This window comes from Dromiciops gliroides, chromosome 2 (assembly GCF_019393635.1).
Source record: "Dromiciops gliroides isolate mDroGli1 chromosome 2, mDroGli1.pri, whole genome shotgun sequence".
NCBI classification, from domain to species: Eukaryota; Metazoa; Chordata; class Mammalia; order Microbiotheria; family Microbiotheriidae; genus Dromiciops; species Dromiciops gliroides.
The window spans coordinates 495,396,387-495,413,739 of NC_057862.1; the positions used below are offsets into that span (position 1 = coordinate 495,396,387).

Genomic DNA, 17,353 nt, shown 5'->3' on the forward strand with positions numbered 1-17,353 from the left:
GGTGAAGGATAAACTAGGTAGTTGGAAAGATCATGGCATTATAGTCTTAGATCTGGAAAGGCCATAAAAGTCATTTAGGCAAGTTTCCAACCTAAGGTTTTTTTGTTTGTTTGTTTGTTTCTGATCGCAAGTCCAGTGTTCTAACAAAATTTAGGCAGGGAGGGGAAAACAATTAAAAAAAGATCATGCAGGCACATTTTCTTTCCCATTTGTTGGAAAGATCAATTAAGTCAAATAACACAGCATTATTTTCATCAAAGTGGTTATGCTAGCTTTAGAAAATGGGTCAAGTTTACCAATTTTTCTGACAATGTTATTGCTACCTCCAAGCAAAAGCCTACGATAGTTCAACACAACTGTCTATTGTGTATTCTATAATAACCACATGCCCCCTAGTGATCTTACTGAGCATTGCAAGAGGCATTCAAATCCTGTTCAGCTTTCCTATTTTCCTCTTTCACATGTACCAAGACGCAGTGTCTATGGTTGCTGATTTCCTCCTTTGTAAAATGAAGGTGTTAGAATAGATGACCTATAAGATCTAAAATCCCATGGAGCATCTGCATGATCAAAAATGATGTCGTTCACATGTAGTTCAGAAATAGGATTACAATGTTGAAAAAGAGAACCATCCATTTATCTTAAGGATTCCTTTCCTGCATGCCAATGTTTTCATTAGCTTCACCAGTCCAGCTTAAGGTCTGCTTTACTCCATACATACTTTCCTCCTCGCCTTAGAAACATTTTTTCATCAAAACCACTGAATTTTATGGCCTCTTCAACCCCCACATCTAGAATTGATTTAGAAGGATCCTTTCGGCCCCTTGTACAGTCCAGGAAGCGCATCTAGAAAATTGATGATACAAAATTAGTACATGCTAAAATGCTCCTATCACTTACTATCTCTAGCATTCATTAAGGGCTTAAGAACCTTTGCCTTTACATTTGTTGTTCTTTCCCACCAGTGTATAGTATAATGTCTGACATAAAACAGGTGTTTAATAAATGCTTCTTGACCAAGTATATATACTAAAGTCCAAAGAGTCTTAAGCCTGTACTTTCACTGATTGGTTCACATAGTGCCATATATTGTTACTTAGTTGGAGAGATAAGAAGAGAAATTTTGAGTTCCTTGTGGGCAGAGGCTATGTCTTTGTGTCTATCACTAGGTCTAACACAGTCCCAGCACTTAGTAGTAACTAAAATTTCTAAACCCGCATTTTGGCTTCAGATGTGGTTTTCACAAAACAAAGTGGTTTATCTAGCAGCTCATTTGGCCATTCTGAGAAAATTCAACAATCAAATGAGAGATTCAGAACTACAGAAAGAAAGATTCACAAAACATTAATGCCAGAGGGGAACCTAGTCCTCTAGTCCAATTCATTTACTTAAAGATAGAAACACTAAGGCCAACAAAGGTGGAATAACTTGACCAAGGTTACCCAGATGGTGGGGGAGGTCAGGTCTATATACACCCAAGCCAATGTTCTCTTAAGTTCCCCAAAGAGATTATTTTCCCTCAAAAAACCAAACCAAACCAAAACCAAAACACTCTGCTTTTGAATTATACCAACTGGCTCTCTGTCGTAACCAGTTTTACTGAATAATTGCCAATTCACTACTCTATCTTGTGTCCTATAGACACAGTCATAATCCTAAAATGGATTTTGACAACTGTAAAGAATTAGTTTTTAAGAAGGCTAAAAAAATCCTTTGTCACAATGAACATTTTCCATAAATGAGCCTAAATGGATATTTGATTTGATAAGAAATAATTACTCATTAATATATTATTTTTTTTAAAAGTATGAAATGCTGCTTTAGAAACACTCAAAATAATACACATGGCTTAGCTCATTAAAACACAAGTAAAATTGTTGCACTTAACTGATTTGTAAGCAATATTGTTTTTATAACTTGTTGACTTACATATTCATCCAGAATAAGGTAAGAATCTTTCATCTGCAATGCAAAGAAAAAAAATCACCAAAAACTTAATTTCAATTTTTTTTACATGATCCACTAAAGTGTTATTCAAATACTCCATTGCAACATGGAGTTGACCCACAGTCCTTGAAGGTTATGTCAGCAGACATTGAGCTGTCAAAGGCCTACTAAGCTAGCAATATTTCAATAGAGGCCTGGTGACAGCCTGTCTGTGCACTGAGGTCCACAAAGGTTCAGCATTGAAAAGGTGACTAACAAATCATGAATCTCTTGACCATGGTAACTTTTGAAGGGTCATTGTCAGTGGAAGGGGTACCCATATGGATGAGTTTGTGGGTCTTTGAAAGTATATTTGTCACAGACTCATAACATATTAGAGCTGGAAGGAGACCAACTGATCATGGAGTTTCACCTCCTGGTTATACAAACAAGAACATTAAAGCCCTGACAGGGGGTTATCTTGCACTCTGCCCTGTGACCCTGATTGGGTCACATATGGGGCATTTGTTTCTGAGTACCATATTTTAGAAAAGACATTGAAAAAGAATTTGAAGAATGGTGACGTACCTAGAGATCTTGCCATATGGGGAATGGTTGAAATATATCTATCTTCAAGTATTTGAAGGGTTATTAAATGGACAAAGGATGAGACTTACTCTGCTTGGCCACAGAGAAATGAACTAGAAACAATTGGTAGAGTTTTGAGAGGCAGGCTTTTATTTCACACTAGGAAATATTTCCTAACAATTAGAGTTGTTCAACAATTAAGTGAGTTGATTTGGTGGAGCCATGGACAATAGCTTCCCCACCAATATTTAGAGCTGAAGGGAAAGAGGTCATTTAGTCTTATTACCTCATTTTACAGAAGATGAAACTGAGTTTCAGAAAGGGAAAGTAACTTTCTTTTTTTCTTTTTTTTCGGGGCAATGAGGGTTAAGTGACTTGTCTAGGGTCACATAGCTAGTAAGTGTCAAGTGTCTGAAGTCGGATTTGGACTCAGGTCCTCCTGAATCCAGGGCCAGTACTTTATCCACTGCATCACCTAGCTGCCCTGAAAGTAACTTTTTCTGGGTTACACAAGTATTAAGTATTAGCAGAGTCAGTATTCAAAACCAGATTCTCTGACCCAGTGTCCATTACTTTTCACTATAACTGCCACATAGCAGAAAGTACAAGGTCTTTTTTTCAGGAATTCCATAAAAAGAGGAATTCTCTTCTGGTACCAGTTGGATTAAATGACCTCTAAAGACCCTTCCAGGTCTGAGATTCTGAAATAATAATTTTTATATGTTCACACAAAAATTTAGAACCAAAAGTAAAAATAATAATATTTTAAGATTTACAGAGTAATTTACAAATATCTCATTTGCTTCTCACAACAGCCCTGTGAGGTAGGTACTATTGCAGACAGAGATTAAGTGATTTGCCCAGTGCCACACAGCTAGGAAGTATGTGAGGCTAGATTTGAACTCAGGTCTTCCTGATTCTTCAAGCCTCATACTCTATCTACTTCACCTCTCTCTCTTTCTCTCTCTCTCTCTCTCTTTCTCCTTCATACATAAACACACATACACACACATACACACAATATTTATACATATATATTATCACTAGATTGTCTCTCAGACAGGAAAATCAATAATTTCTTTCAAAGTATGTGAGTAGGACTTCTGGGACTGAAAAAATTATCTTGCATAATGTAGCTAAAGGACAAGAGCTTAGAGATCAAGCCTCTCATTTTACAGCTGAGGAAACTGAGGCCTAGAGAACTTAGTTATTTTGTGAGGGCACTGAGAGTAGAGATTAAAATACAGCTCCTGAGACCCCAAATCTACTGATCCATGATGCAGTGGAAGAGTTTAAGGATTTGGAGTCTGAAGCCCTGGGTTCGAATCCTGTCTCTGTTGCTTCCTACCTATGTAAGATAAGGCAAGATTTCCACTCATTGGGCTTCAGTTTCCTTGCCTGTAAAATGAGGGGCTTGACTTAAATGACCTCTGATGTCCCATCCAAATTTCACAATGATCTTCTAACAATGATATTTTTGTGCTTAATTTAGATCTCTCTGAAAGTAAAAGAAATATTTATTGTTCACCATTACCTTATTATTAGATTCAGGAACCAAACAGGAGATGCCTTTATGCCGGTCCAGGAATTTTTCAAAATCCTCATCACTGATAACAAATCGCTCTGCTTCTCTTAGGGCATCTTCCCCAGCATTCTCCCCCTCAATGATCAGGCACTGGAACACCTGAAAGAGTAGCATTGTGATTGTTTTCTCCCAAGTACCTTTCATTGTTAGGGGATCAGAGCATGCTTCCTCCTGAAACTTACTTTCCTCTCTGTTGTTGCACAGAGCTCCCTTTGAATTAAACAAAAAGTATGTTACATAGAAAAGTCACTTCAGGGACATATAAGTGACTCCTGTAAGGTCTGTAAAGAAGGAAGAATTTCACCCAGCAACAGAAACATCCAACAGATGCTTTAAATAACTATATTAAATATTATTCATATTTATATAGCATTTTAAGGTTTACATATCTCTTTTTCTTGTACAGACTCCAAGAAGTGTCAGATAGGTTAAATGCAAATTTCAACTAATATGATTTTTATATCTGTTTAAAGAGAACGTGCAAAGCACTTAGGTTAGGTGATAGGGATACAAGAACAAAAAGGAAACAGTTTACATGCTTTAAGGGGAGAGAATATATACAAATATAAGTACATACAAAATAAATAAATACAAGATAATTTTGGTGGAGGCACTAGCTTCTTGGGGGAATCAGAAAGGACTCAATGTAAGATGCGAAGCTTGAACTGAATTTTAGAAGAAACCAGTGTCTCCAAGGGGCAGCTAGGTGGCATAGAGTGCTGGCCCTGAAGTCAGGAAGATGAGTCTTCCTGAGTTCAAATCTGGCCTCACACACTTACTATTTCTATGACCCTGGGTAAATCACTTAACCTTTTTGGCCTCAGTTCACCATCTGTCAAATGAGCTGGAGAAAGAAATGGCCAACTACTTCAGTGTTTTTGCCAAGAAAACTCCAAATGGGGTCATGAAGAGTTGGATACTACTAAAATGATTGCAAAACAAAAAGTGATTCCAAGAGGTAAAGATGAGGAGGGAAGGTATTCCAAGCATGGGGCACATTTTGTATTAGGACAAGGACATAAAGAGGCAGAAGACTGTGTGTAAGGAATAGCAAGAACTCCAGTTTGGTTGGAATGTAGATTGTATGAAGAATGTTAAAGAAGACTGGAATGGTAGGATGCCATCAGATTGTGGTGGGTTTTAAATGCCAGAGGAGTTTGTATTTGATGCCAGAGGAGAAGAGGAGCCACTGGTATTTATTAAGCAGGAGATTAAGGTGCTCAGATATGTGCTTTAGCAATATAATCAGCAATTGTGTGAAGGATGGATTGGAGCAGGGAGAAGTTTAAGGCAGGAAGTTCACATGTAAAATTAGCCTGTATATTTTAGTAAAAGGGTCTATGCTTAATGGAAGAGATAAGATAAACTCAGTACATATTTTTTGTCAAGGTTTACTTTGTAACTGACTATGAGTGAACCCTTTCCAAGTGGATACTTATAGAATTATTAAATTTCAGATTCTCAGTGGATCAAAGGATCACTGAAAGTTAGGGCCTAAAAGGACATCGGTGATCATCTTGTCTAAACCCAATAGGTAATAAAGAAGGAAATTAGTCTTTTACTCCCTCCAAGGAGAGAAGAATCACGTTAATGTCTCATATCTTTCATTAAACCACTAAACAACCACCCCATTAAAATCACTCCTTTTCCCCTAGATGCCATGACCTCTACCTATAGCCTTATTTTTGGCCTAGTGCATTCTTTCTTGCTTTTGACAGCATCCTATGAGTCTAAAGTTCTATATTTCTAGGTGTGGTAAGTGGTTCAAAATTGGGGTGGGGCACAGACCCAAATGTTACTTCATATTGAAAAACAATCATTATTTGGTTAGCTGCCAATCACATTAAACCCTCTATTTTAAGAAATGAGGGATCGGGAGCAGCTAAGTGGCACAGTGGATAAAGCACTGGCCCTGGATTCAGGAGTACCTGAGTTCAAATCTGGCTTCAGATACTTGACACTTACTGGCTGTGTGACCCTGGGCAAGTTGCTTAACCCCCATTGCCCCACAAAAAAAGAAAAAAAAAAGAAAAAAGAAATGAGGGATCATACCATTCACCCTCCCAAATATTAGACCACCACCTGAGTATTTCTTTGAATTTGTAGTACTTGAATATACTTTCTCCTAGCATTTCCAGTCCTCAAATTATCATATTAAGCTAAATCATGAAGAGTACATAGTAATGGCCAAAAAAAAAGAAAAAAATAGAGGGGAAGAACAATTTAGATAAGCAAGATTTGTAACATATCAAATTCACTGACAGTGTCCAATAAAACAGAAAAAAATAATTTCATGAAGATCTCCCCACATGAAAAAAACTTCTGGGACAACTGAAAAACAGTTGGGCAAATCCTAGGTGTAGACCAAAATCTTATGCCATATTCTCTAAGAAATTAAAAATGTAAATATGTGAGCAAAAGGTCACATTACAAAGAAAAAAGATAGGAGAAAAATTAATTGATGATATCTTTCGCAACTATGGTTAGGTATGGTAGAGAATTCTTTTTTTTTCTTTTTTTTCCCCTTTTTTTGTGGGGCAATGAGGGTTTACTGACTTGCCCAGGGTCACACAGCTAGTAAATGTCAAGTGTCTGAGGCCGGATTTGAACTCAGGTACTCCTGAATCCAGGGCCGGTGCTTTACCACTTCGCCATCTAGCTGCCCCTCCCCCCGAGAATTCTTAATCAAAGGACAATGAAGTAAGCAAAAAAAAAAGTAAAGCAGTATCCAGAGTGACTACAAAAATGTAAACAGAAAGAATAATGACAAAAAATAAACTGAACACCGTAAAATAATCAGAAAAGTGTTGAGAAAATTCACCTTCCTTTCTTCACTTCAGTGGTGAGGTGTAATGGTAAATGGTGAATATACTCTTGGATTCAGGATATGAGTTTGAATTTGCTAAACTGACTCTATTTCCCACTTTCTTTTCATTTATTTATTTATTTGTTTATTTATTTATATATATATATATATATATATATATATATATATATATATATTTATTCATTCATTCATTTATCCATCCATCCATCCATCCATCCATTCATTCATTCATTCACTTATTTTGCAAGAGAGGGATTTCTAGTTGGGGAAAGGAGTAGGGGTACCCTTGGTAATTAATATGATGGAACAAAAAGCATCAATAAAATTAAAAATAATATTCATAAAATACAAAACCCTTTTATTCAATCATAGAACAACTGAAAATCATAGACACAGGAGTCCATATTAATATCTTATAACCACCTAGAACACTAAGAAACTGGGAGACTTGTCCAGGTTCCCCCAAACCAGTATATATCAGAAGTCAAACTTTAATGTAAGTCTTTCTGGCTTTGAGGCTGGCTTCCTTTCTGCTGGTCTAGGCTGACGCTTATATTTTCTGTTTAGAATAATTTATATCCCCCTTTAGGTACAAAGTTCATTTATCAGTCGGCCATTTTTCTTACATAAATATTGATCTTTATTGTCTTTTTTACATGCTGTGTGACCCTGGGTAAGTCACTCATTCTCTCAGTGCTCTAAGCTAGTAACTCTCTAAGATCAGATGATATCCAGATTGTTAGATAAAACATTTATTAAGTGCGTTAGTATGAGTAAGGAACTATGCTAAGAGCTAGGGATTCAAAGACAAGAAAGTCCCAGTCCTCAGAGAGCTAACATTATAATGGGAGAAGATAATATATAAAGCTAGAGGAGACATGGGGGACATGGAAATATTGTTAGGAGAATTGTGATGGAGGCCTTAGTCAGCAAAGATAAGCCAAATAAAGCCTATCAGAGCCCAGATTGTTTCCAAAAGCTGTCTGAATTTCCAGTGAAGAGGAAGTAGAGTTGAAGCAAAGGTGTTGACCTGAATTAGGAGAGGAAGTTTTTTCACCTGGGAATTTTTTATGCTAATTAAACCACAAGTCTGGTTCCTATCACTATCTTAAATAAAAGAATAATAATAATATCACATAGCCTTTCCCCAGAGAAATGTGTAAGTGTTTAGCATATCTTTTAGCTTTTATCCTCATCCCCTCCCAAAGTGCTATTATTCCTATTTTGCAAATGGAGAACCAGAGGGAAAGAACCACAGTTCCTGTGGGTGGATCTTTTGAAGATGTTGGGAAAATATAGGTGAGTAACACAGGGTAAGAAGGCATTGTGATATCCACCAGTCATACATCAGATGGAGTATTAAAACTATTTTAGGTAGATAATTAAGAATGGGTAGAGAGTATTATGCTTCCACACACCAGTAACCCAACCAAAAGTAGGATCTAGATCCCTTATATCCAAGCTGGGAGTTTTCACTGAGCTTGAGTGATCCCAAACTTTGCCAACAACAACCTCAGTAAACTGTTGCTTTATTTTGAAAAAAAATATGACAAATGTGGTTATGTACTTACTTTCCAACGAACAGGGTTCAAGGATTGAATCTGTTCATTCATGTCTTCTTCCATATTAAATTTGTTAATAACAGAATTAATCTTGAAAGCAACCCTATAATCTGCACACCACCTCCTCAACTTCCACAGATTCTCCACATGATTCTTCTTCCTTTGTCCACGACCAATCAGTGCATTGATTTGCTCATCAAAACTATCACACGAAATAGCAAGAATGTCTAGGTATTCACCTGTAGGGGAAAAAAACAGTATTTAATTTTCCCTTTCCAAGAACTGGATATAATGATTAGCTTATAAATATTCATCAGTGTATGTATATGTGTATCTACATATGTATTGTATATACATATATGAATTGACATAGGTATGCCTCAGTATTTATCTATGCATATATTTGTTTGTATAAATAGTCATATATATGTACATATATGTGCATCTGTGAATAGGATCATAGATCTAAAAGTTAGAAGGGGCCTCAGAGTTCATATAATCTAACCCTTCATTTTCAAGATGAGAACCTGAAGTCCAAGGTAGTTTTCTACTATGATTTTTTCCATTCTATTAGAAAAGTTTTATTTCTTTTTCAACTACCTGAGACATGATTTACATACCACAGTTGCTTTCTGTAGCCTCAGTTTGGCTAGGGAATGGACTTGTGAAAAATAGCTTGATTTAGATTCATACAACATGAATCCATTGGAATTTATGTTGTATGTAAGGCAATCTTTATTGTTGTAAAGCTTTATTTTTTATGGACACATATTTTGAAAAGTATGAATAAGCATGATTTTTTTTTTTTTGCAGGGCAATGAGGGTTTAGTGACTTGCCCAGGGTCACAGCTAGTAAGTGTCAAGTGTCTGAGGCCAGATTTGAACTCAGGTCCTCCTGAATCCAAGGCCAGTGCTTTATCCACCTAGCTGCCCCAAATGAAAATTTTAAAATGTATATTGACAATGTCAAGTGTCAAGTAAAAGAATGATACACTGTTGAGCACATAGACTGTGAGAAAGTTGAAAGAGTCTTCAAGAACATGTAGTCCAACCCTCTCATTTTGGAGATGACATTGACATTTACTAGATGTCTGACCCTAGGTAAATCTCTGAATCTTATATTCCTTATTTGTGAATTATGGATAACAATGGCACCTGTATCACAGGCTTATTGTGAGGCTTAAATGAGATCATCTATATCAAGTATTTTGAAAACCCCAAAGAGCTATATAAATGTTAGCAAATGGATCCACACATAACCAACCTGGCATCCTAGGAACTTCCAACTCTGCTTCCTGCTGCCTATATGACTTTGAGCATATCACTTCTCCTGTCTGACTTAGGGGAGCTCCTCTGTACAGATAGGGGAGCTAGTCTAGATAATTTGTTAGGTCCCCTACTATTCTAAAAGCTATGATCCCATGACCCTATGATTCATGTCCAAGTTTTTACCCATGTTCCTCTTTCTTATAAAGCCATGTCCTACCTGTAAGAGCCACAGTTTTCACAGGGGAGAAGGACCATTAAAGATGATCTAGTTCACGATCCCTATTTAATTGATGAGGAAACCAGGGGCAGCTAGGTGGTGAAGTGGATAAAGCACTGGCTCTGGATTCAGGAGGACCTGAGTTCAAATCTGGCCTCAGACACTTGGCACTTATTAGCTGTGTGACCCTGGGCAAGTCACTTAATCCTCATTGCCCCACCCAAAAATAAGAGATTTTTTAAAAATTGAAGAGGAAACTAAGGCCAAGGTTTATCAAGATTAGACAGGGGCAGAGTTGGAATTAGAACCTACTTCCCTTGATTCCTAATTAGGTATTCTTTCAGCTATGCCACATATCCAGTTGATCATTTAAGGTACATTTTAAGGTCCACTTTGTTCATTTCCTTCTCCTCTTAATGTTAATGACATGGTACAGTGGTAAGAGCATTGAATTTGTTATCTGAAGACATGAGTTTGAATTTCCCCTCAGCTAATTACTTCCTCTATCTGTGTGCCGTTGGGTAAGTCACAGTCTCCCTGGCCATCAGGATTTTTTTGTTTTTGTGAACTAATGTCTTTGGACTAAATAGCCTTCAGAATTAGAGTCCTATAAGTTATATTCTAGGTCTTGTGATGTCATGTATCGAGAATCAGAAGACCTGGGTTCAAATCTTGTTTTAGGATCATGCTATCAGTATAAGCTAGCACAAATCACTTTCCCTTTCCAGGCCTCAGCCTCCTTTGCTGTAAAATGAAAATCTGGACTACGTGATCTCAAAAGATCCTTCTGGTTCCAAAAACTATAATTGTTACTTATTCAGGTCCCTGCTGAACTCAAATTGTACAGATAGCTTGCAGAAAGTTTCTGGGAGATGAGTTTTGGTTTTTCCCCATTCTAGTTCCCCAAGACAATTGATCTCAGTCCTCTGGGAGAAAGAAAGAATAGACTCCAACAATAATCAAAAAGTACCAAACCAATTAGCACATAAGAATTCACTCACCATAATCCTTGAACCATTTCTCTCTGATCAAGCTTCCATTACTCACAATGCTGACACTGGGGAGTTTTAGTTCTTTTTTGCAGAATTTCACCAACTTGCCTAGGAATTCTCCCCTGTCATGTAGAAATGGCTCTCCTCCTGAGAAGTTAATCTTCTCCATACCTGTCAAATGGCATGGGAAAATTTATGATTTTTTTTTTCACTAAACTAAACAACCATTTATTATATACCTACTAGATGCAAAGCCCTATGTCAGAGCCAGAAGAAAAGAATGAAGAACAACACAGTCCTTATATTCAACTACTAGATAGAAACTACTAGATAAAGAATAGCTGACCTTTACAGAGTGCTTTGTTTCTGGGTTTAACTTATAAACAATCCTTTAGCCACTTAGCAAACATTAGGCTATGTTTGCAGAAAAAAAAACCAAACTATTTTAAAGACAAGTAGAAAATTAATATGATACATATTCATAATTTTTAGGCAGTATTTAAAAATTACAAAATAACTTTAGCTCTAAAAATGTTGGGGTTCAGATTAGATTTGAATTAAATTTAATTATCAAGTATTTTTGGAGCAACACCTAATTCATCATAAGCACTGTTACGTAAGCACTTAAAATGTGCAAGGCCCTGTACAAAGCACCAGGAATATTTGTAGGAAACAAAGAAGTCTAAGATACAGGGTAATATGGAGTATTTAAAGTCAGAGAACTTGTGTTGAAATTCTCTCCTATGATATGTTCTATCTGTGTAATATTGGGTAAATCACTTAATTTCTATGAGCCTCAGTTTCCTCATGTGTGAAATGAGGGGGCTGACACAGTTGCCCTCTGAGGTCCTTTTGAGTTCCAGATCTACAACCTTGGATCCTATGATCTTATAAACTGAGTTTTATTCCTGGATGTCCTTCTTGATGTTTGTGTAACCTTGGGCCAATATCTTAACCTTTCCATTCTTTAGCTTCCTCATCTATCAAAAAAAAAAAAAAAAAGGATTTGGACCAGAGGGTTTCCAATGCTCCTTTTAGCTCTAAATCCTTAAGTCTGAAGTCTCTTTTCTCAAGAGTCTTACAGTACAATTGGAGAGTTAAGATGCAACAACAAGAAAGTTTGATAATATGCAATGGAATATTGGATAATAATGGATAACATGCCAAAAGGAGTTGTACAGAAATAAGTAGTAACACATGCAAGCACAGATTAAGGAGAGAATGACTTGATCCAAAATAGTAGAGGAAGACAATGAAGAAAGTGGGCCATGGCTTAGGGACATATGATAGAATTATGGAATTATATGGCTGGCAGGCAATTTATTGTGCAGAGGCTGGATGGTGAGGGGATCATTTTATAGAGCCTCTCTTCCAACAAAATACAGAATCTCAGATCTGGATAGGATGAAAAAAGACCACCTGGTCTGACCTGTCCTCCTTCCATCCTTTCCTTCTTTCACCTACAATCCTCCAGATCGAAATCTTTTTTTTTTAAATATATGAGAAAAGTGAATAATGGAAAGGTTAAGTGATTGGTTCAAGTTTATACAAATATCAAGGACAGCCAGGAATAACAGTGTTTATCCAGCTCAGATCCAAGAATTTTGGGGAGGGTGGAAGGGAATCACTGGCAGCAGCCTTTTTTTGCTTTTGTTCAGCTCTAATTGTTACTGTGTTTGTCCTTTCATCCAGGTAACTTCAGAAAGGCTTGTCTTTAAAAAGGCTATATTTCTTAAGAAAGAGACATTATGGAATCAGGAGACAACATGGTACCTGGATCTAATTTCTATCTCTACGACAGTCTAGCTTTGTGACCTTGGGTAAGTCGTTTTAAATACCTTAGACCCCAATTTCTTCATCTGTAAAATGAGAGTGTTATCACAGGCTCTCTTGGTAATATCTTCAATTTCCCAAAGTCTAATCTAAATCTTTCTTTTTTGTTTTTTTTTTTGTTGTTTGTTTTGTTTTGTTTTTTGCGGGGCAATGGGGGTTAAGTGACTTGCTCAGGGTCACACAGCTAGTTAAGTGTCAAGTGTCTGAGGCTGGATTTGAACTCAGGTACTCCTGAATCCAGGGCCGGTGTTTTATCCACTGCGCCACCTAGCCACCCCCCTAATCTAGATCTTTCTAATTGTAATCCCTCTGGCTTTGGGAAATGTCAAGATCAACTGTTTACAGTCTCTTACATTTCATTAATTACACAAATTGAAAGGTTTAATGGAGTTAGTTTCCACCCTGAAAGTCCTCTCCATACCATTCCCCTCCCCCCCCTTCCCCCGCCGGAAACACATGCTAATAAAATCTCAGGTATGGACCAAAAACAAAACCATAAGTATTAAAGAACCATACAAGAATCAATCACAACATCCTGACTGCTGGAAGTGGGACAACTATTATGATACACAGCCTTTCCACAAGTCACATCTTCAAAGTGCTGAAAGTTAGTTATATACATAAATTTCCAAATAGAGACACCAGTGAAAATATTAGCTAACACGCTATATCTTTAGTTTGTTCTCTAGAACAGTACTGTCTTGCTGGACATTGGCTACAAGAGAACTTGTGGGCTTTGAGTCTAGAAATATAATAGAAGCAGAAACAAAAAAAGAGAAAGAACAGAAGAAAGGGGGGGAAATGGAGAATAATGAGTGAGAAGAGGGCAATGAGCAGAAGAATCAGTGGCGAGGGAAGACGCATAAATACCCATTCATGAAAAGGAGCAGATGCCATGACAATAGACATCAGAAATGGTCCAGAGGAAGTGAAACATTGTGAGCAGTTGAACAGTCTATTGGCAGTCAGTGAAGAGCCAAATAGGCCTTCAAATATCAGTAGCACGCAACCTAAAAGGCATCACTATATTATGGTTTGGTGCTATAATTGATGTTCACTATGGTTACATTCAGTCATAACTAAGCTAAATTATGATCAATACTCTTTTGCTATGAAGGTAGGGAATTGTATAATACATCTCAGAAAGATCTATACCTTTGAATATTAAACATTTCTTTTTAAATATATAATGGTCAAAGTATCTAAGACAGTAAGGTGGCAGAGAGGATAGAGGGCTGGGCCTAGAGTCAGGAAGACCCTCATCCAATGTTCAAATTGGGTCTCAGACACTTACTTGCTGTGTGACCCTGGGCAAGTCACTTAATCCTGTTTCCCTCTTTTTCCTCATCTGTAAAATGATCTGGAAAAGGAAATGGCTAACCACTAATATCTTTGCCAAGAAAACTCCAAATGGGTGGGGGGGTGGGGGGTCACTAGAGTCAGACACAACTGAAAAATGACTGAACATAGCAGGAAGTTGTTTCTATTTTTCTTCTATTTCTTGGCTCAAAACCTGCAAAGACTTTTACAGTCATTGCTGTACAGGAAGACAACACTGTTCTAGAGCTATTATTCTAACATATCTCATACTCCAGGAAATGAAACCTGCCACTGTGGAAAGAATTTGAAGTTAGAAGTTCTGGACTTAAATCTTGGCTCTAACATTTTCTGTAGGACATTGAACAAACCACTTACTGTCTCTGGGACTTAATGCCCTCATTTTAAAATCAGATAGATGAGATGGTCTTTATGGTCCCTTCCAGCTCTAAATCCTTTGGTTCTAAATCAGTTTAACTAATCAGGGTTTCTTTCTTTCTTTCTTTTTTGTGGGGCAATGAGGGTTAAGTGACTTGCCCAGGGTCACACAGCCAGTGAGTTTCAAGTGTCTGAGGTTGGATTTGAACTCAGGTCCTCCTGAATTCAGGGCCAGTGCTTTATCCACTGCACCACCTAGCTGCCCCCTAAATCAGGGTTTCTTAACCTTTTTTCCCCCTTCACCTTTTTTGTATCATTGACTCATTTGGCAGTCTGGTGTAGCCTATGAACCCATTCTCAGAATAATGTAAAATTCATACCATAAAATATGTAGGATTGCAAAGGAAACCAATCATATTGAAAAAGTTATTGAGTATTAAAAAACCCACATTCTTGGATCCTTTTAAATATACCTGTGGACCCCTTATGTCTCCATAGATGCCAGTTTAATAGATCTTCGACTAGATAATTTCTAAGACATTAACCAACTCTCAAAATCAGTTTTGAAGGTCTATGTAAAATGTCTTAAACATTCCTCAATTATTCAAAATAGCAACTGATATTTCATCATGTCATCATGACTAATAGTCCCACTCAAACTTCCTTATTAGAAGTACAGTCATGTAGTATAGTGGCACGTACAGTGGGCCTTGAGTAGTGTAGGTTTAGGGCAAGTTCTGGCTCTTTAACTTACTAGTCATGTGATTATGGGCAGATTCTGCAGCTCTCTGAGCCTTAGTTTCTTCATGTATAAACTGTAATTAATGATCCTTATTCTACATTATTCTTAGAATGGTTTTGAGGAAAGTGCCTTATAAATCCTAAGACTTCATAAAATGATATAATAGCATCCTCAGTTACCAGACACCATTTTTCTCTTTGGTGGAGGGAAGTAGTCCACAGATATAAAATGATCCACAATTACAATTCTGTAGACACTTCTGTGGTCAAGTTAAAGTCTGATTGTTTAATGAGTACAGTACTCATGTTGTTGTCAGAGGCTGTGTGCCCAATGACTAGGGAGCCTGATAAAATCATAAATTGTTTCCTGAAGGTACATTTTTGGCTTGAACCTTTTTAAATGAAGAGATAAATAAGTTATTCTCCTGAGAACAGACATATCAACACAGGTACCATGCATTCATTTGGTGCATCACTGTCCACTGTATATCAGCTCATAAAACTCTGAACAGACTTACTCAGCTTACCACTTTCCAACCCCTAGTTCAGGAAGGGCTTTGCTTTCTTGAGAATTATGTGGAAGTAAATTGTCCTCAATGTGACATCCAAGAAAGTATCATAAGCGTTTTCTCCCCAGCCAATATTAGAAAAATATTACTGACACTTAAATGGATTTGTGATCTGCATTTGAAAGCTCCCTCCAATAGGGTAAGTCACAGCCTATACCAGCCTAACTTTTGTTTTCATTGTTAATGCATCAGAATCAAATCCTACCATAAAATTATGAAACCTTTTGTAACATCATTCAACTCATACCCTATAAGCTTGTTTTAACATTGTTCATGTGGCAGAATGAACTTTTGCAATGTTATCTCACCTGATTATGTGGTTTTTCCCCTTTCTTTTTTTAGACCCAATTAAAAAGTTCTGGTGGAACCTGCAAGGGCCAGGGATTCCTTCCCAATTTTGTTTTAGCATTTTAAAATAGAATAATTGTTAATATTAGCTGGGAAAGAATAGATTGAACAACACACCAGGGTAGACTTTCAGCCTGTTAACAGAAGGGCTTCTTATTTCAGTGTTACCTTCTCCCAACTTACACACTTACATACATACCTACACAGATAAACAGAAATACACAACATCCTGGAAAAATCATAGGATTTTAGGGCTGGAAAAGATCTTTAGCATCATCTATTTCAATTCTTTTTTTTTTGGCAGGTGATAAAATGAGGCTGATGGAGAAACCAATTTGCTTAAGGTCACATAGTTAATATTAATAACATAGGATTTAGAGTCAGAAGCCCCTTTGGTCTTGGCTCTGGGCTCTGTCACTTACTAGCTGTGCAATCTTGGGCAATCTGCTTCACCCCTCTAGGCTTCAGCCTTTCCATATGCAAAAAGAAAGGTCATGGGATTTTAACCTGGGTTCCATGGATTTCATGGGTCTGTGAACTTGGAATGGCAAAAACATTTACATCTTTTATTTTTATCCCCCTCTAATTGAAAGATAACATTTCTTTCATTTACGAATGGTACGCAATAAACAACATTGTGAGAAGGGGGACCTATAGGCTTTACCAAATTGCCAAAGTGCTCCATTCCACAAAAAAAGTTAAGAACCCAGGACTATGTTCTCTAACATCCCTCCAACTTCTAAATTCCCATGGAGGAGCCAGGATTCAAAGCTAGATCTTTAGACTCTGAATCTTGTGTTCCTTTCAGCACTCTGTGCAGGACACTGAAGACCCTTAAGTCAGACTCACCTGCTTCTTTCAGCATAAGGAGACCTCTCTTGGCTTCCTCCAGAGGAAGCACAAATGATGTTTTAGCGGTGTGGAAGCAGAAACCACATTTGTAGTTACACTGTCGAGTGAAATGATAGTTTACACTGACAGGGTTAACAGAGAGCCCTGATGCATCTTCCTCTCCTGCAGCCTCTTCTCTTGTTGCTCCTCTCTTCTCTCCGTGCTGACTGCTCCTCTTGCTACCTGAAGACCATAGCAGTGCCCCAATTGAGGAGTATAAATGTATCAGGATCTTCCACAGAGAAGTTAGCTGGAGACTGAATACATAAAGTAGCTTCTCAGAAAAGCCTGTTAACGTGAGCAACCACAT

General features: G+C 37.4%; 1 protein-coding gene across 1 annotated transcript; it reads right to left on the minus strand.

Moving 5' to 3' along the window:
- Positions 1–587: 587 nt before the first annotated feature.
- RSAD2 (radical S-adenosyl methionine domain containing 2) lies at positions 588–17,353 on the minus strand. The gene is made up of 6 exons (XM_043987665.1): positions 17,002–17,353; positions 10,976–11,137; positions 8,498–8,727; positions 4,049–4,198; positions 1,930–1,962; positions 588–846 (listed from the first exon to the last, which is right to left on the minus strand). Exons 1-6 carry the CDS (start codon positions 17,351–17,353, stop codon positions 682–684), a joined length of 1,092 nt encoding a protein of 363 aa, XP_043843600.1. The 3' UTR covers positions 588–681.